This window comes from Leucoraja erinacea, chromosome 6 (assembly GCF_028641065.1).
Source record: "Leucoraja erinacea ecotype New England chromosome 6, Leri_hhj_1, whole genome shotgun sequence".
Classification (NCBI taxonomy): Eukaryota; Metazoa; Chordata; class Chondrichthyes; order Rajiformes; family Rajidae; genus Leucoraja; species Leucoraja erinaceus.
This window is the reverse complement of record NC_073382.1, coordinates 48,078,901-48,098,500: the sequence shown is the minus strand read 5'-3', so window position 1 is coordinate 48,098,500 and position 19,600 is coordinate 48,078,901. Positions and strand designations below refer to the sequence as shown.

General features: G+C 46.7%; 1 protein-coding gene and 1 long non-coding RNA gene across 3 annotated transcripts in view; one reads left to right on the top strand and one right to left on the bottom strand.

Moving 5' to 3' along the window:
- Nucleotides 1-425: 425 nt before the first annotated feature.
- Nucleotides 426-3,228, bottom strand: LOC129698086 (uncharacterized). The gene is made up of 3 exons (XR_008723616.1): nucleotides 3,099-3,228; nucleotides 1,301-1,408; nucleotides 426-500 (listed from the first exon to the last, which is right to left on the bottom strand). It is a non-coding gene; the product is annotated as an uncharacterized LOC129698086 (long non-coding RNA).
- Nucleotides 3,229-3,344: 116 nt separating this feature from the next.
- The window catches only part of LOC129698083 (anoctamin-7-like), a 73,832-nt gene continuing 57,576 nt past the window's right edge, over nucleotides 3,345-19,600 (top strand). Inside the window, exons 1-7 of one of the 2 annotated variants that reach the window (XM_055636950.1) lie at nucleotides 3,345-4,158; nucleotides 5,119-5,283; nucleotides 7,448-7,502; nucleotides 10,946-11,005; nucleotides 13,485-13,634; nucleotides 16,196-16,388; nucleotides 17,839-17,961. In XM_055636950.1, coding sequence (XP_055492925.1) covers nucleotides 3,898-4,158; nucleotides 5,119-5,283; nucleotides 7,448-7,502; nucleotides 10,946-11,005; nucleotides 13,485-13,634; nucleotides 16,196-16,388; nucleotides 17,839-17,961 — 1,007 coding nt within the window. In that variant the 5' untranslated portion in view covers nucleotides 3,345-3,897. The remainder of the gene's footprint in view (nucleotides 4,159-5,118; nucleotides 5,284-7,447; nucleotides 7,503-10,945; nucleotides 11,006-13,484; nucleotides 13,635-16,195; nucleotides 16,389-17,838; nucleotides 17,962-19,600) is intronic. The other variant, XM_055636948.1, reaches the window with a different exon arrangement.

The following is a 19,600-nucleotide window of genomic DNA, read 5'->3' as shown; positions in this document are numbered from 1 at the left end:
ACCTTCACACGGAGGATTTTTCAAGTGAGAAGAAACTAAAGAAGGTGAGCCGAGTGTACGTGTTCTGCGAAACTAATAAATCAATAAAGAAATATTGAATATAACTAAAGCAGAATGAAATAATGATTGCATTCCTTTTAAAAAATACAGATCCACCACCGATTTTCGGGCACGTTTTGTTTCAGAGCCTTGCCGGATTATCCGTTTTGCCGGACCAACAGAGGTCAAGGCCTCCGAGAGGAGTCCAACGGTACCGGAACGGTCCACCTAGACCACCGAGGGGCCTGCAAAGTCGGCTTCGGAAGTTGGCTAGGATCGGGACAGATCTGCCGGCTCCAGCCGGGCTGGAGTTCCAGAGACTCGGCAGCAGGGAGCAAATTCGACCCACCAATCGACCGCGGAAGTCAGCTATGGGAACAGCTCTGCATTTCCAGGGATACTTCCAGGGGCGAATTTCAAGCGCGCTCTCGTAATTTTGTCTGGATTTTGGCCGAAAAATCCTGTATATTAAATAAAATAATTATATTTTAATAACAAATTTCTTTAAAGAGTTCCCACCCTACATAAATTCCATAATGATGTGTGATGTTCTAGCCCCTTTACATGAATGATATTTTGACAATTAAACGCCCCTATCCATGTTCTCCACAGATGCTGCCTGACCCGAGTTACTCCAGTACTTTTGCGTCTTTTTAAAAAAAAACTGCACCTGTTTTCTATCTCCACAAAAGAGTAACTTGTTTTAATATGAAGTTATGTAAAATATGAAGTTATCCAAAGATGTGTCTGTGAATGAAAGGAAATTGCATGGGTATCACCATCAACATATATGGTTTGATTTCAAAGGTTAAGTTTGGATAGGTTTATTTAAGAATAGTTAATGATTCTCCCTCGCAGAGGTTTGTGTCATTATCATCAAACATTTTCCCAGAAGTCCAATAGCTAAACTGACCACTCCCTGAGACAGTAAATGTTTGTTGTCAGTACAATATCCTATATGAATAACAATTGTGGTAATTAGCCAAAGATAGACACAAAGTGCTGGAGTATAACAGCGGGTCAGGCAGCATCTATGGAAAAAAGGAATAGGTGACGTTTCAGGTCGGAACCATTCTTCCGATTCAGATTCAGTATCCACCAACCTCTATGTGAAGAAGGGTGATCTTATAGAGGTGTATAAAATCAGGGCTGCCAACTCTCACGCATTGACAAAATTCTCACGCTGATGACAGAAGTTCTCACGCTCAATTTTAAATAAATAAATAAATAGATAAATAAAGTCACACTCCTCCACACTCACCAATGAGAATAGTTTTCCACCCTCCCAGACAGCCTCGATCCAATGCAGATTTCCTATCAGGTCAACAGGAACACGGCAGAAACCATCTCCTTGGTCCTATACTCATTTCTAGGGCAGCCAGATAACAGGACACCTATGTCACACTCCTATTTATTGAATATAGCTCCGCTTTCAACACCATAATCCCAACCAAACTCATCTCCACACTCCTGGACCTAGAAATAGGTGCATCCCTCTGCCACTGGATCCTTGGCTTTCCGATCTCCAGACCACAATTAGTGAGGATAGATGACAATACATTCTCCACAATAATTCGCAACACCAGTGCCCCTCAAGGACGCATTCTCAGGCCCATACTATACCCCCTACATTGTCACGACTGCACCCAAATTCTGCTCTAACTCCATCTCCAAGTTTGCGGATGACACAAATGTAGTGGGACAGTTCTCGAACATTGACGAGACTGAGTACAGGAAGGAGAAAGAGACCTTAATATCATGGTATCAAGACGGCAACTTCCTCAAAGTCACCAAAATGAACGAGCTAGTTATTGACTTCAGAAAGCATGGTGAAGAACATGCCCTAATTAACATCAATGGTGCTGAAGTGGAAGTCACAGTCTAAGGATAAGGGGGAAATCTTTTAGGACCGAGATGAGGGGAAAAAAAATTCACACAGAGAGTGGTGAATCTCTGGAACTCTCTGCCACAGAAGGTAGTTGAGGCCAGATCATTGGCTATATTTAAGAGGGAGTTAGATGTGGCCCTTGTGGCTAAAGGGATCAGGGGGTATGGAGAGAAGGCAGGTACAGGATACTTAGTGCATGATCAGCCATGATCATATTGAATGGCGGTGCAGGCTCGAAGGGCCGAATGGCCTACTCCTGCGCCTATTTTCTATGTTTCTATGTTTTCTGTCGGGGGGTTCCCCGTAAAGAACGAGCATTGGCTTAAGCCCATCGCACACTATTTAAAATGGCAATGTAGACAAAAATGCTGGAGAAACTCAGCGGGTGAGGCAGCATCTGTGTGTGAGTTTGACCCTTCGTCACACTCAAGTATTTCTCCAGCATTTTTGTCCACCGCTCTATAGATGCTGCCTCACTCGCATTCACATTCCCGTGCAGATGGTGTGATAGGTGAATCTCACCCCCCAAGGCACCGCTCACACCTCCCACCCTCACCTCCGGCGGCTCTGTCCAGTGGCCGCTCTGTCCACACCAAAGATCTTATAGCTATAGGATCGTTGGTCCACACCGCATGGAGTTTTAACCCTAGCCCGGAGCCAGGAGCCGACCAGGTGAGTGGGGGCGTCGGTGCCGCCTCCGGAGCCGCGGAGATGAATCTCGGGCTAAGGCTCCGCTCCGATGCCCGACCCCCGGGCCACTGACCCTCTCCTCCCCCGGACCCCAGCTGGACACAGAGCACCTGGGCCGGCCCGTATTCCCGTGGAGGAGAAGAGGGGGAAATGCTCCCCGGACATCGCCAAGTCTGCCTACTATGTTCTGTTGTGCTGAAGCAAAGCTAGAATTCCATTGTCCTATTAGGGACACATGACAATAAACTCACTTGAACTTGTCTCGCATAAAGATATCAGAGTCAAGGGATATGGGGAGAATGCAGGAACGGGGTACTGATTGTGGATGATCAGCCATGATCACAGCGAATGGCCTACTCCTGCACCTATTGTCTATATTGGTCTGTGTGGGCAAGTTGAGCCGAAGGGCCTGTTTCCACACTGTATTAATCTGACTCTAAGTTGCTGCCCTCAGGTCCCCTGGAATTTTTTCCCCTCTCACCTTAAATCTATGCCCTCTTGAGAAAAGACTGATTGACAATCTTTTTTTTTAAATCAGTCTTTTTTTTAATGACTGATTTACACCCCTACCCAAGGAAAGGGGCCACGAACGTTAGTAATAAATATCCACCTTTGCTGCCACACCTGTTGAGCAACTTTCTACGTCTTGTGAAGGTAATCGCACGTTGCCTCGCCCTCGCTTCCTGCTGCGTAACAACTGCACGAAAGCAACTCCAAACAATTCACTGTCCCACACCAACTGGGTCTCCTTGCAACCAGCGTGGCAGATGTTCTTCTAATAATGCGAACCCTCAGACATGAATTCACTGCCCACATGCAAGGTAAAACAATCACAGTTAGAGAATGATTCGGTTGCTCCTATTGTCGGTCCGAGACGTTTTACCCAGCTGGGTACTTTACTGAAGGACTGGCCAGTCTCACCGGCAACCGCGGGTGCTTCACCCTTCACTGCCCTTTGGTTTGGCCTCCGGATGAGAAAGGTCCTAACCTGGAATGCACTGACATGGACGCGTGGGGCCCAAGGCTTTGAAAAGCCGAGATCGAAATCCTAGATTTTTTTGGCTGCACCCAAGGATTTTAGCGCCGTAACTACACCAGGTGCAGGTCAAAGTCTCATGCATTCGGCCCGGAACAAAGGCGGCCGCCCTCCAACTTATAAATAGAGTCAACGAGGAAGCAATCTAGAGCAGGTTGATCTCAGGAGAGTTCCCAGTGTGGAAGTCGCCACTAACTGGGGAACTGTGCGAAGAGTTTCAGCCTAGGTCCACAAAGTAAGTCCAATGGAAGGGTCAGAAGCCCCCCGAGTGATCGACTACGTGTTGACTTACAAGAGAGGCGATGGTCAACGACTCGCTAGGGAAAGGATGAACTTCCTAGGCGAGGTAAAGAAGACGGGGCTCTCTCTAGACCCCGACGTTACTGAGCAGCTGAGTACAGACCAAGACACCCGTCCGAAGCAGATCATTAAAATTCACGCCCCCTTTAATGTATTGAGCCAAGTGGCTGAAAAGATGAGGCTAAAGATGCCTTTGAACGTGGAGGTAAGAAAATCACAATTAATTATAGAAATTACTATTAGTAAAAACTTTTTCCCATTGTATCATAAGTTCTAAGAGCAGAATTAGGCCATCAAGTCTACTTCTGCATTCAATCACGATGTATCTATCTTTCCCTCTCAACCCCATTCTCCTGCCTTCACCCCATGACCCCTGACACCCATACTGATCAAAAATCTGTCAATCTACACCTTTAAAATATCCATTGACTTGGTCTCCACAGCTGTCTGTGGTAATTAATTCCACAGATTTACCACCAGATCAACTTTCCCTCAGAAATGTTGTATACGGTTTAGAGGGATATAGGCCAAACACAGGCAGGTGGGACTAGTGTAGATGGGACGTTAGTTGGTGTGGGCAAGGTGGGCTGAATGGCCTGTTTCTACGACTCTATGACTGCATAACACTGTTGTGGGCACTTCATAGCTGGTGTCCATTACTAGGCATCACTCTTTGTCACCGGCAGCCTTACCAGACTGTTCAATCTTTGATTGATAAATTGTGATAACTGCATTCATCCTATCACCACTCAGGCTCCTGTGCTCCATGGAATAAAGTCCTAGCCTGTCCAACCTCTCCCTATTGACTGCTCAGGCCCTCAAATCCTGGCAACATACTCATAAACCTCCTCTGCACTCTATCCAGCTTAATGGCATCCTTGCTATAACAGGGTGACCAAAATTGAACACGATACTCCAAATGCATCCTCACCAAACTTTTAGGACAACTGAAACAGAACATCCCAACTCCTATACTCAATATAGACACAAAGTGCTGGAGAAACTCAGTGGGTCAGGCAACATCTCTGGAGAAAAGGATGGGTGACGTTTTGGGTCGAGACCCTTCTTTGGCCACTGTGCTGGCCTAATTAGTGAACACTAATTGCAGACATTCAAAAAGCAAGTTAATTATGGTGCTGAAATGTTGATGTTTGACTCTTTTTAGAGCATGGAGACGCCAGCCAGCTTCCCGCAGAAATTCCTGAAGTATTTTGGGACGGATGATGAGGCTGACTATTTCAGCGCACCTTATAGACATGACAAGCAGAATATATTCAAAGGAATTGAGAACAAGACTACATTTTTTCGGCCAGCTGTGAGATCTCTAATTGTAAATTGCAATTTTTATTCTGATTTGAATCGTGTGTGTTTATGATATAATGATGCATTCCCCACATTCGTCAACATTGAGCGATTTATTAGCATGGGTGATTGTAGAATGACACAACCTGCCGTAATATTGAGCATAGAGTTTAGTTTATTTAGTTTAGTTTATTGTCATGTGCACCAAGGTACAGGGAAAAGCTTTTTTGTATTGCGTGCTATCCAGTCAGCACAGAGATATACATGATTACAATCAAGCTCCCAACCACAAGCGTACAGAAAAGTGATGAGAATAACTTTTAGTGCAAGCAAAAGTCCAGTATAGTCCGATAAAAAATAGTCTGTGTGTCTCCAATGAGGTAAATGGGAGGTTAGGAACTCTCTCCAGTTGGTGATAGGATGGTCTGATAACAGCTGGGAAGGAACTGTCCCTGAACCTGGAGGTGTACATTTTCACATGGCTGTGCCTCTTGGCTGATGGGAGAGGGGAGATTATGCTGGTGGCCTTGCCGAGGCAGCGTGAAGTGTAGATGGAGTCAATGGAAGGCAGTTTGGTTTGAGTGCTATTTCCAAGTCCAAATGCTGAACCTTTTTTAAGTATCAGATTCAGATTCAGATTCAATTTTAATTGTCATTGTCAGTGTACAGTACAGAGACAATGAAATGCATTTAGCGTCTCCCTTGAAGAGCGACATAGCAAACGATTTGAATAAAAAAAATAATAAGTGTCCGGGGGGTGGTGATTGGCAGTCACCGAGGTACGTTGTTGAGTAGAGTGACAGCCGCCGGAAAGAAGCTGTTCCTCGACCTGCTGGTTCGGCAACGGAGAGACCTGTAGCGCCTCCCGGATGGTAGGAGGGTAAACAGTCCATGGTTGGGGTGAGAGCAGTCCTTGGCGATGCTGAGCGCCCTCCGCAGACAGCGCTTGCTTTGGACAGACTCAATGGAGGGGAGCGTGGAACCGGTGATGCGTTGGGCAATTTTCACCACCCTCTGCAATGCCTTCCGGTCGGAGACAGAGCAGTTGCCATACCATACTGTGATGCAGTTGGTAAGGATGCTCTCGATGGTGCAGCGGTAGAAGTTCACCAGGATCTGAGGAGACAGATGGACCTTCTTCAGTCTCCTCAGTATAAGTATAAGGTCATTTAGTCCAGAATTTGCTATCTGAATCAAATTGTTGCTGCTTTTCTGATTGAAAGATACAACATAGAAGAGGCTTTTCAGCCCACCGAGTCCACGCTGATCATCGATCAACCATTCACGCTAGTTCTATGTTATCTCACTTTCACACCCACTCCCTGCACACCAGGGGCAATTTACAGAGGCCAATTAACCTACAAACCAGCCATTTTTAGGATCTAGGAGGAAACTGGAGCACCTGGAGGAAACCAGTGTGATCACAGTGAGAACGTGCAATCTCCACACAAACGGCACCTGAGGTCAGGATTGAACCTGGGCCCCTGGAGTTGTGAGGCAGAGTATCTGTTCCTAAGCTATCCACAGTTTTAAACCATTTGTAAAACTCCACGCAGACAGCACCCGAGGTCAGGATCGGACCAGAGTCTGTGGCGCCGTGAGGCAGCAGCTCTACCCGCTGCACCACTGTGTGCCGCCTGGTGTTAGGAACAATTGTAAACTTGCAGATGCCCTGAGGTCGACTTGCTGGTAATTGCCATCGCGATGTGAAATGACAGTGTGTGGTATCGGAGCCTTTTGAAGCATGTTTCATGGGACTGAATCAGTGGAGTTTGGGGTCAACGGGACAGAGACCAAACCTGTGGTAGAACTGGGAATGGCAATACAGCGGAGGGAGGTGTGGTAGATCAAGCTGAACTAGATAACCTCGCTTTTCTCCCACATCATACTCCACATGCCAACTTTTTTTTACCCACTCGTTTAATCATCTGAATCCTTTTGAAAGAATCATATCATCCTCCCTATTTCCCCCACGCTGTATGACCATATGACTGTGTGTTTGTTGTTATTTCATATATTTAATCACAAATGTAGTTTGATTAAGTGTTCACTGAGAAGATTGACTCCATCTCCAATGATTCAGGTAGTATGCCATAGAAGGACCGTATGATTATAGTAAAAACATATTCTTTGTTGAATGATGATAATAACTGTCTAGAGAGTAATTACGCTACATCCTGTTTATTTTGTAGGTTAATTATATTCTAAATGGGATCCATATACCTATTGAAGGCCACAAAGATAAAGGTACGTCAGAGGTTGAACGTAGACGTGATAGAGGTATATAAAATGATGAGTCATAGATAGTGGCGGCGCTGTTAACAGCTGCGGCTCACCTGCAGTCCGTCTGTCTTTTCTGTTGTTTTTTTTGACTTGTTTTGGTTAAGTTTTAGTTTGTTGGGTTGTGTTAGAGGGGGTGAAACATGTTCTCTGTCTCTTCATTCGGGAGAATGCAACTTTTTCGTGTCGTATCCCCCTTCTCTGTCTCCGTCTGCGCTGAAGCCTAATGGCGGAGCTGGCGGAGCTGGCGGCCTCCAACCTGCGACCGACCCCGAGGCTCCGGAGGCAGAGCCAGACAGATAGATAGATATGCCATTTATTGTCACTATACATGTACAGTGAAACTGAAAGCTGCTCGTACTCAGTGCATACATACAATTTTACACAAAAAACAAGAAACAGAAAAACAAAACAGAAGGGAGATGGGGGGGGGGGAATAGGTGCACAAATTCTACGGCGCTACATACATATATACATATATACAGATGGAAGTCCTGTTGGGCGGTGTAGTCAGTGCATGTGTGGATTTGAATTTATGGTAGATATAATTCTCGGGAAGCAGCTATTCCTGAGTCTGTTTGTCCTGGATTTGATGCACCTATAGCGCCTTCCAGAGGGCAGCAGGTCGAACAGTCCAAACGCAGGATGGGAGCTGTCTTTGGTGATCTTCTTTGCCCTGCTAAGGCAGCGGGAGGTGTAGATGTCCATCAGGGAGGGGAGAGGGCAACCAATGATCCTCTGCGCTGTCCTGGTTACCCTCTGAAGCCTCTCCCTGTCTGCCATGGTGCAGCTGCCATACCATGCTGTAATGCAGTATGTCAGCAGGCTCTCGATGGACGAGCGGTAGAAGGTCAGCAGCAGGTTAGAGTCCAGGTTGTGCTTCCTGAGGACCCTCAGGAAGTGCAGCCGCTGCTGAGCCTTCTTGATGACCGCTGTCGTGTTGTCCGTCCAGGAGATGTCAGCCGCGATATGGACGCCGAGAAACCGGAAGGTGTTGACCCTCTCCACACACTCGCCGTTGATGTGTAGGGGGACTAAGTCGGTGCTGTGCCTCCTGAAGTCGACAATGAGCTCTTTTGTTTTCCTGGTGTTCAGAGCCAGATTGTTTTCTGAGCACCAGGTTGTCAACTTCAGGACTTCCTCTCTGTAGGCTGCCTCGTCTCCCTTTGAAATAAGTCCGACCACAGTAGTGTCGTCAGCAAATTTGACGATGCGGTTGTTGTTGTGGGCCGGACTACAGTCGTAGGTGTAGAGACAGTATAAGAGGGGGCTTAGCACACAGCCCTGTGGGGAACCGGTACTCAACCTGCGAGTGGAGGAGAGGTGGGGGCCAAGTCTCACAGTCTGGGGCCGGTTTGTGAGGAAATCCTTAATCCAGGCACATGTGACAGTGGGGAGGCCGAGAGTGACCAGTTTACCAATGAGGATGTCCGGGATGATTGTGTTAAAGGCTGAACTAAAATCCACAAAGCATCCGGACGTAGCTCTGCCCCTGCTCCAGATGGCTCAGCACAGAGTGGAGAGCTACGGTGATGGCGTCTTCTGTGGATCTGTTTTGGCGATAAGCGAATTGGTGGGGGTCGAAGTCTGGTGGTAGATAGTCCTTGATGTGCTGGAGGACCAATCTCTCGAAGCACTTCATGATTACCGGAGTGAGGGCAACAGGACGGTAGTCATTAAGGCTGGTGATGGGAGACTTCTTCGGCACAGGGACGATTGTGGCTGATTTTAGGCAGGACGGAATAACTGCCTGGGCCAGGGAGAGATTGAAAATTCTGGTGAAGATGGCAGTGAGCTGGTGGGCGCACGCTTTGAGCACCTTACCAGGGACTCCATCTGGGCCGGTAGCCTTCTTGGGGTTCACTGCCAGGAGCACCCGTCTGACATCGTGTTCCCCGACAGTGAGTGGGGTAGTACAGGAGCCAGGTGAGGGTGGGAACAGGGCTGTAGCAGGTGAGTGCTGCTGTGAGGACTTACCAATGAGAGGCTGGCCATCTTCGGGGCTAAGGCAGCGGTGGCCCGACTTGCTGGTGCGGCTTTCTGGCTTTCAGCGGCGGCTGTAGCTGATGCAACGGGGCTCGGAGCTAAGACTGAGGCGGCGGCCCGGAGCGGAGACTGCGGGACCTGGAGCGGAGACTGCGGGACCTGGAGCGGAGACTATGGGACCCGGAGCTGGGGCGACGGCCTGGAGCTGGGGCGGCGGCCCGGAGCTGATGCTGTGGCGGCCTGGAGCTGGGGCGGCGGCCCGGAGCAGAGACTGTGGGACCTGGAGCGGAGACTATGGGACCTGGAGCTGGGGCGGCGGCCTGGAGCTGGGGCGGCTGCCCGGAGCTGGGGCGGCAGCCCGGAGCGGAGACTGCGGGACCTGGAGCGGAGACTATGGGACCTGGAGCTGGGGCGGCGGCCCGGAGCTGAGGCTGTGGTGGGCCGTCTTGGAGCGGAGACGGCGTTCCGGCTTTCGGCAGCAGCGACATCACCACGGAGGTCCACTGGACTGGAGAGCGGCATCTTCGGCCTGGATCGATCGCCTCAGCGCAGAGGGAGAACAAGGAGGGAAGAGACGGAGACTAAGATTTTGCCTCCATCACAGTGAGGAGGTGCTTGGTGAACTCACTGTGGTGGATGTTAATTTGTGTTTATTGTATGTTTTGTTATTATTGATTCTGTGCATGACTGCAGGCAACATAATTTCGTACAGACCGAAAGGTCTGAATGACAATGAAGGATCTATCTATCTATTAATCTATCTATAGGGCAGGCAGAACTGTTTTCCCAGGATGGAAATGTCTAACACTGGAGGGCATAGCTATAATGTAAGAGGGGGAAAGTTTAACGGTGATGAGCGGGGCAGGTTTTTTTAACAGTATGGGGTGGAACATATTGCCAGGGGGGTGGTGGAGGCAGTGGCATTTTAGAAGCTTTTAAATAGGCAGGGAATTGAGGTGTATGGATCATGTACGGACAGATGAGATCAGTTTAACTTGGCATCATGTTCAGCGCAAACGTTGTGGGCAGAAGGGCCGTTCCCATGATGTTCTATTTAACTTTTGGGAGCCATGAATTTAAGTTTCAACTTTTCTATTTAGTATTTTCTATTTAAAGTACACCCCACTGTCAGCTAAGCCAGACAATATTTGGTTGTGATAGTCATACAGATAGTAATTAAACTCTTTAGGTACACAAAAATGCTGGAGAAACTCAGCGGGTGCAGCAGCATCTATGGAGCGAAGGAGATAGGCAATGTTTCGGCCCGAAACATTGCTTATTTCCTTCGCTCCATAGATGTTGCTGCACCCGCTGAGTCTCTCCAGCATTTTTGTGTACCTTCGATTTTCCAGCATCTGCAGTTCCTTCTTAAACTCTTTAGGACTCAGTTGCCGCTCTTCTAATTATATTGCTGTTTGTTTCAGCTAACTTTAATGAAGATATAGAAATGCAGCCTTTTATTCAGACTGATGACACCAAGAAAGGTAGGCTTTTAAAGGGGTAAGTGGAAAGAGATCAAATGGTGTTTGGGAATCAAAATAAAACCTGCGGGCTCCAGAAATCTGAAACAAAGACAAACATGCTGGCAAAACTCAGCGGGCCTGGCAGGGAAAAAAAAAAGATCAACATATTGGGACCAGGCTCAGGAACAGCTTCTTCCCCTCTGACATCAGGTTCCTGAACAGACCTTGCATAGCTAGGGGACTGTCCAATTCACCTCAACTCCATTATGGGTTATACTTGAAAACAAGTCAGCCAAACTCAAGTAGATAGAGCGAAAGAGAAGAAACAGAATGCAGTGCTCAAGACTTTGGAACTTTAAGAAAGGCGGGAGAGAGAAAACAGGGAATTATAGACCAGTTAGCCTGACATCGGTGGTGGGGAAGATGCTGGAGTCAATCATAAAAGATGAAATAGCGGCACATTTGGAAAGCAGTAACAGGATTGGTCCGAGTCAGCATGGATTTACAAAGGGGAAATCATGCTTGACTAATCTTCTGGAATTTTTTGAGGAACTAGGAAAATGGACAAGGGAGAGCCAGTGGATGTAGTGTAGCTGGACTTTCAGAAAGCATTTGATAAGGTCCCACATAGGAGATTCATGGGCAAATTTAGGGCACATGGTATTGGGGGTAGAGTGCTGACATGGATAGAAAATTGGTTGGCAGACAGGAAACAAAGAGTAGGGATCAACGGGTCCCTTTCAGAATGGCAGGCAGTGACTAGTGGGGTACCGCAAGGCTCGGTGCTGGGACCGCAGCTATTTATAATATATATTAATGATTTAGATGAAGGGATTACGTAACATTAGCAAATTTGCACAAAGCTGGGTGGCAGTGTGAACTGTGAGGAGGATGCTATGAGAATGCAGGGTGACTTGGACAGGTTGGGTGAGTGGGCAAATGCTTGGCAGATGCAGTTTAATGTGGATAAATGTGAGGTTACCCACTGGTAGCAAAAACAGGAAGGGCGGTTATTATCTAAATGGTGTCAAGTTGGGAAAAGGGGAAGTACAAGGTGATCTGGGGGTCCTTGTTCATCAGTCAATGAAAGTAAGCATGCAGGTACAACAGGCAGTGATGAAAGCGAATGACATGTTGGCCTTTATAACAAGAAGAGTTGAGTATAGCAGCAAAGAGGTCCTTCTGCAGTTGTACAGGGCCCTAGTGAGACCACACCTGGAGTACGTGTGCAGTTTTGGTCTCCAATTTTTGAGGAAGGACATTCTTGCTATTGAGGGAGTGCAGCTTAGGTTCTCAAGGTTAATTCCCAGGATGGTGGGACTGTCATATGCTGAGAGAATGGAGTTGCTGGGCTTGTATACTCTGGAATTTAGTAGGATGAAAGGGGATCTTATTGAAACATATATTAAAGGTTTGCACACACTAGAGGCAGGAAACATGTTTCCGATGTTGGGGGAGTCCAGAACCAGGGGCCACAGTTTAAGAATAAGGGGTAAGCCATTTAGAACGGAGATGAGGAAACACTTTTTCACACAGAGAGATGTGAGTCTGTGGAATACTCTGCCTCAGAGGGCGGTGGAGACCGGTTCTCTGGATACTTTCAAGAGAGGGCTCTTAAAGATAGCGGAGTCAGGAGCTATGGGGAGAAGGCAGGAATGGGGTACTGATTGTGGATGATCGGCCATGATCACATTGAATGGTGGTGCTGGCTTGATGGGTCGAATGGCCTACTCCTGCACCTATTGTCTATTGATGATGCGCTACAGTGCTGGCAACTATATCCTGCACTCTGTCTCTTTCCCATTGCTCTGTCTACTGTACTTGAGTTTGGCTTGATTGTACTTATGTATAGTACTATCTGATCTGATGGGAAAGCATGCAAAACAAAGTATTTCACTGTACCTCGGTCAGGGACAATAATGAACCTGAACATAATATCTGTGATTCTTTAGAACTTGCGAAGGACTGTGAATCTGAAACGTTGACTGTTTTTCTTTCCATTGTGGTATTGAGAGTGAGAATGGTTCATCATGTGACTGATCACGAGAGCAGACCTCAGGAGCAGAGTAGACTACCCCTGGTCCGGTATCTTATATTCTAATGTCACGGTCAAATTTCACAGTGGAACACTGGGCGGCATGGTGGCGCAGCGGTAGAGTTGCTGCCTTACAGCGCCAGAGCTCTAGGTTCGATCTTGACAATGTGTGCTCCCTGTCACCCTGTGGGTTTTCTTCGGGTGCTCCGGTTTCCTTCCACACTCCAAAGACATGCAGTTGTGTAGGTTAATTGGCTTTTGTAAAACGTCCACAGTGTGTCAGATAGAAAGGGCCTGTTTCTATGCTGTATCTCTAAACTAAACTAAATGAGCGAATGACAGAATTCAGTCCAAGCTGACGTATGTCACATTATCCTCTCTCGTTATTCATGAAGCTGCGTTAACACAAACATTCTCTCCTCTCCTTCACTGGTATGGCTGACTTTGGTCCTTTCTGACAAATAGATCACAAGAAGGATGGAAAATTGAACAATGTTCCCAGCTTATCATATTTATTGATGGAGAAAGCATTTACATCTGCCTTCACCCTGCATGAAGGACCGGAAAATCATCTTGGATATTTACCTGGAGCATCTTCAGTTCAAGAAAATGGTGGTGAGTTGTGCAAGTTACATGACAAGTGGGATAGAGTCACACAGCAAGGAAACTGTTTTGTGTCAGGGCCCACATTAACTGTAGGTAGACACAAAATGCTGGAGTAACTCAGCAGGACAGGCAGCGTCTCTGGAGAGAAGGAACGGGTGGCGTTTCGGGTCGACACCCTTAAGAAGGAATGGGTGATGTTTTGAGTTGAGACCCTTAAGCAGGAATGGGTAACATTTTGGGTTGAGATCCTTAAGAAGGGTCTCGACCCGAAACGTCACCCATTCCTTCTCTCCAGAGATAATGCCTGTCCCGCTGAGTTACTCCAGCTTTTTGTGTCTACCTTCGATTTAAACCAGCAACTGCAGTTCTTTCTTTGCTTAACTGTAGCGGAATTATAGAGTCATAGGTTCATACAGCGTGGAAACAGGCCCTCGGCCCAACTTGCCCACACCGGCCAATATGCTCCATCTTTGCTTGTCCCACCTGCCTGTATTTGGTGCATACCCATCTCAACCTTTCCTATCCATGTACGTGTCCAAATTTCACCTTAAACCTATGTCCTCTGGTTCTTGATTCCCTTACTCTGGGTAAAAGGCTCTGTGCAATTACCTTATCTATCCCCCTCATGATCTTGGACACCTCTATAAGATCACCCCTCATCCTCCTGCGCTCCAAAGACTGTAGGTGAATATTGACAGTGTCGGCAAAGTGAAACAGAAAGTACTGGAGTAACTCAATGGGTCAGGCAGCATTTCTAGAGGGAATGGATAGGTAACATTTTGGAATGGGACTCTTCCTCATGTTGATTATGGGAGGGGAGATAAAACTGGGCAAGTGGGGTGGGGGTGGGACAAAGCCTGGCAAGTAAGAGGTGGATGCAGGTGAGGGGGGGGGTTATTGGGAGATGGGTGTAGTCAGTAACAAAGACTAGAGTTGAAAAGGATGCAAAAGGGTATCAGATAAAGATAGAGGGGAAGTGTAATATAAAGCCAGAGGGAGGGGTGGAAGTGGAAGGGAATGGTGTGGAGGGTAGGAAGGGGGATGGGATGGGGGTAGAAATGGGTGTGCACTGGCATAGGTAGATGAGGACACAGGAAAGAGAGAGTTAGATGGAGGTGTTACTGAAAATTGGAGAATTCAATGTTCATACCGCTGGGATTTAAGCTGCACAGGTGGAATAGGAAGTATTGACTTCAGTAATAAGTACAAGGTCATAACTTCTGCCTTCTCTGCCATGGTCCGTTTTTGTTTTTAGCTTAGCTTTTTAATTTATTGATATAGCGTGGAAACAGGCACGTCAGCAACCAAGTCCACACAGACCAGCAATCACCCACGCACTAGTTCTGTCCTACACACTAGGGAAAATTTACTGAAGCCAATTAACCTACACACCTGTACATCTTTGGAGCTGGAGTGGGAGGAAACCGGAGCACCCGGAGAACTCCCATGCAGTCACAGGCAAAACATGCAAACTCTGTACAGACAGCACCCGTGGTTGGGATCGAACCTGGATCTCTGGCTCTGTGAGTTGACAACTCAACCACTGCTGCTACAACTATGCTTTCTATGCTTTGAAAGCAATACTTAAACCCTTGGCTGATGATAACGTTGGCTCCAGTGGCAAGTAACCAAAGTAATTATGTCAAATTCTTGTCTGACAGTGGTTTTATGAAGCATATTGCAATGTTTCAGTCGGACCTACTTGCAAGCATTGTGAACGTGAGTTGTTATTGTAGCCTTTTATAATGATTGAGGGGCCATTGTCAGCAGTTCCAAATCTGTTTAGAAGTACATTAACCAGAAGGCTGCCTGGATTGGGGGTATTAGCTACAGGGAGAGGTTGGACATGCTGGAGGTTGAGGGGAGACGTGATGGGTGTGTACAATTATGAGAGCTAGAGAGGGTAGACGGTGAGAACCTTTTTGCCAGGGTGGAAACGACAATGATTTGGGGGCATAGTTTTACGGTAAGGAACCTAAAGTTTAAAGGAGATTGGCCGGGCAACTTTTTTACACAGATGATGGTGAGTGCCTGGAACGTGTTGCCAGGGGAGGTGGTTGAGGCAGGTATGAAAGTGGCATTTAAGAATATTTTGGATAGGTGCATGGATAAGTAGGACATGGAGGGTGTAGTCAGGTTTAGTTTAGAGATACGGTGCAGAAATAGGCACCTCGGCCCACCGAATTCATGGCAACCATTGATCACCCATCCGTACATTAGTTTTACACTATCCCACTTTCACATTTTAACTTATAGAAGCCTATTAACCTACACGTCTTTGGATTGTACAGTATATGGAAACTGGAGCACCTGGAGAAAACCCACGTGGTCACAGGGAGAACGTACTAACTCCATACTGGCACCCGTAGTCGGGATTATACGCAGGTGGATAAGAGATGGTCAGAGAGTCACAGAGCGGGGAAACGGGTCCAACTTGCTCACGCTGACCAACAAGCCTCATCTACACCACACTGGTCTTGGCATCGTGTTCAGCATAGACACTGTGGGCAGAAGGACCTGTTCTTGTGCTGTGCTGTTCTATTTTCTAATGAGTTGTTAACTTTTCGTAGGTCGCCATAACAGCTGGATGGATCTAAATAATCTGTGGGCTAAAACCTACAGAATGCAGCCTTTGTGGAAGATTAGAAACTATTTTGGTGAAAAGATTGCATTTTATTTTGCTATGATGGAAGTTCTTTTACTCACCTTCATCCTTCCTGCACTCTGTGGCTTGGCTATTTTCATTTATGGCCTTTATAACAGGTACTGTTCTGTTTATTTTGTGTAATTATTTCTATGCAGTAACTAGTAGTAGTAAGTTACTTTCTGTGGTGTGATCTGCTTGATTTAATTTGTATCCCTCTCGCCACAACTCTGCAGTATTTGTGACTATGGTATCTGAGATGATGGAAATATTTGGCCAACAAGCCTGATGTTCACTTCCAGAAGTTACAAAAGAGCCTTCACATCTTTTAGTTTTTTTTAGTTCAGAGGGACAACATGAAAACGGGCTGCATCCATGCCCACCACCTGTTCAATGTCAGAACCTTTTCCCCAGGGTGGAAATGTCCAAGACTAGAGGGCCTTAGCTTTAAGGTGAGAGGGGCAAATTTTAAAGATGTGCTTGTTGTTTTTTACACTGAGTGGTGAGTGCCTGGAATGTGCTGCCAGGGGAGGTGATGGAATCAGATAGGATAGTAACATTTAAGAGGCTTTTAGATAGGCACACAGATGTGCAAGAAATGGAGGAATTTGGATAAAGTGCAGACGGAGAAGATTAGTTTAACTTGGCATCATGTTCGGCATGGATATTGTGGGCCGAAGGGCCTGTTCCTGTGCTGTACTGCTCCATATTCTAATACATGCATTGCCACTGCAGTGAGAAAAATAATCAACTTCAGCACTTAAGTAGGGCTCTGGGATGTGTTGTAGAGCAGAGAGTTCTAGGAGTGCAAGTGCATAGTTCCTTGAAGGTGTTGTCACAGGTATGTGGGGTGGTGCAAAATGCTTTTGGCACATTGGCCTTCATCATTCAGAGTATTAAGTATAGAAGTTGGGAAGCCATGTTGCAGTTATATAAGTTGATAAGAGGCCGCATTTAGAGTATTGTGTTCAGTTCTGGGCACCATGTTATAGGAAAGATGTTGTCAAGTTGGAAAGTGTGCAAAGAAGATTTACAAGGATGTTGCCTGGACCCTAGGGTCTGAGCTATAGGGAGAGGTTGAGCAGACTGGGGCTATTCCCTGGAGCACAGGAGGTTAAGGGGTGATCTTATAGAGGTGTACAAAATCATGAGGGGAATAGATCAGGTAGATGCACAGAGTCTCTTGCCCAGAGTAGGTGAATCGAAAACAGGAGGACATAGCTTTAAGATGAAGCGGGAAAGATTTTATAGGAATCTGAGGGGGAAGGAACTCTTTCGCACAATGGGCGGTGGGTGTATGGAACGAGCTGCAGGAGGAGATAGTTGAGGCAGGGCCTATCGCAATGTTTAAGAAGCAATTAGAAAAGTACATGGATAGGACAGGTTTAGAGGGATATGGGCCAAACGCAGGCGAGTGGGACTAGTGTTGATGGGACATGTTGGTCGGCGTGGGCAAGTTGGGCAGAAGGGCCTGTTTCCACACTGTAAAACTCTCTTTCTAAAAGGACAATGCAAGTGCTTAATCCTGTGAAGTAATGAATCTTTTACATTTTATGTTTTTCTCTTCAGCGTTTCCTGTCACAATGCCATCAGTGATGTAAACACAATCCTACAGGGAAATAGTTGTAGCTTAGTCTGTTCAACGCCAAGTATGGTCCCAGAGGTTGCTGAAGAGGCAGCCAATCAAATCAGGTAACTATTCGGTCATGTTTTGAATGCTTTTAATGTTCTGCTCCTCGATGTTGTGCAATGAATGAGAACATTTTTAGAGCAAGCTGTTTATAAACAGTTATGGGGCTGTCCCACTTGGGCGACCTAATTGGTGAGTTTAGGAGAGTTTGAAAAAAATGTAATGTTGAAGACCTCCTTCGACTATGTAGAAGACCTCCTTCGACTATGTTGAAGATTAGTTTCGACTACCTACGACTAGCTACGACTAACTTCGGGAAAATTGGACACCGAATAGTGGAGAGTGAAGATGACCTTCGATCTCCTTCGACCTCCCTTCGACTATGATGAAGACTATTCACGATTACCTTCGACTACCATCGATTACCTACGACTAACATGCCGACCTACTACCACCTACTTCGACTAAACCCACGAGTAAAAAAATGTTTTTCAATAGCGACCTTTTTTTACACGTGGGCATTTTTCAGCATATTGAAAAATACGCCGCGACCTAGCTGAGGCCTCGAGTACACGGGGACTACTCTCGAGCACGAAGGAGAGTTACAAAGACCTCCTATGACCTCGTGTCGACCATGCTGCGAGTATGAGTTGAGGGTAAACTCGGCAGAACTCGCGGATTGGGTCGCCCAAGTGGGACAGCCCCTTTACAAATCTATCATTTGATCAAATTTGGGTTATAGAAACATAGAAACATAGAAATTAGGTGCAGGAGTAGGCCATTCGGCCCTTCGAGCCTGCACCGCCATTCAATATGATCATGGCTGATCATCCAACTCAGTATCCCGTACCTGCCTTCTCTCGATACCCCCTGATTCCCTTAGCCACAAGGGCCACATCTAACTCCCTCTTAAATATAGCCAATGAACTGGCCTCAACTACCCTCTGTGGCAGAGAGTTCCAGAGATTCACCACTCTCTGTGTGAAAAAAAGTTCTTCTCATCTTCGTTTTAAAGGATTTCCCCCTTATCCTTAAGCTGTGACCCCTTGTCCTGGACTTCCCCAACATCGGGAGCAATCTTCCTGCATCTAGCCTGTCCAACCCCTTAAGAATTTTGTAAGTTTCTATAAGATCCCCTCTCAACCGCCTAAATTCTAGAGAGTATAAACCAAGTCTATCCAGTCTCTCTTCATAAGACAGTCCTGCCATCCCAGGAATCGGTCTGGTGAACCTTCTCTGCACTCCCTCTATGGCAATAATGTCCTTCCTCAGATTTGGAGACCAAAACTGTACGCAATACTCCAGGTGTGGTCTCACCAAGACCCTGTACAACTGCAGTAGAAACTCCCTGCTCCTATACTCAAATCCTTTTGATATGAAAGCTAACATACCATTCGCTTTCTTTACTGCCTGCTGCACCTGCATGCCTACCTTCAATGACTGGTGTACCATGACACCCAGGTATCGCTGCATCTCCCCCTTTCCCAATCGGCCACCATTTAGATAATAGTCTGCTTTCCCGTTTTTGCCACCAAAATGGATAACCTCACATTTATCCACATTATATTGCATCTGCCAAACATTTGCCCACTCACCCAGCCTATCCAAGTCACCTTGCAGTCTCCTAGAATCCTCCTCACAGCTAACACTGCCCCCCTGCTTAGTGTCATCCGCAAACTTGAAGATATTGCCTTCAATTCC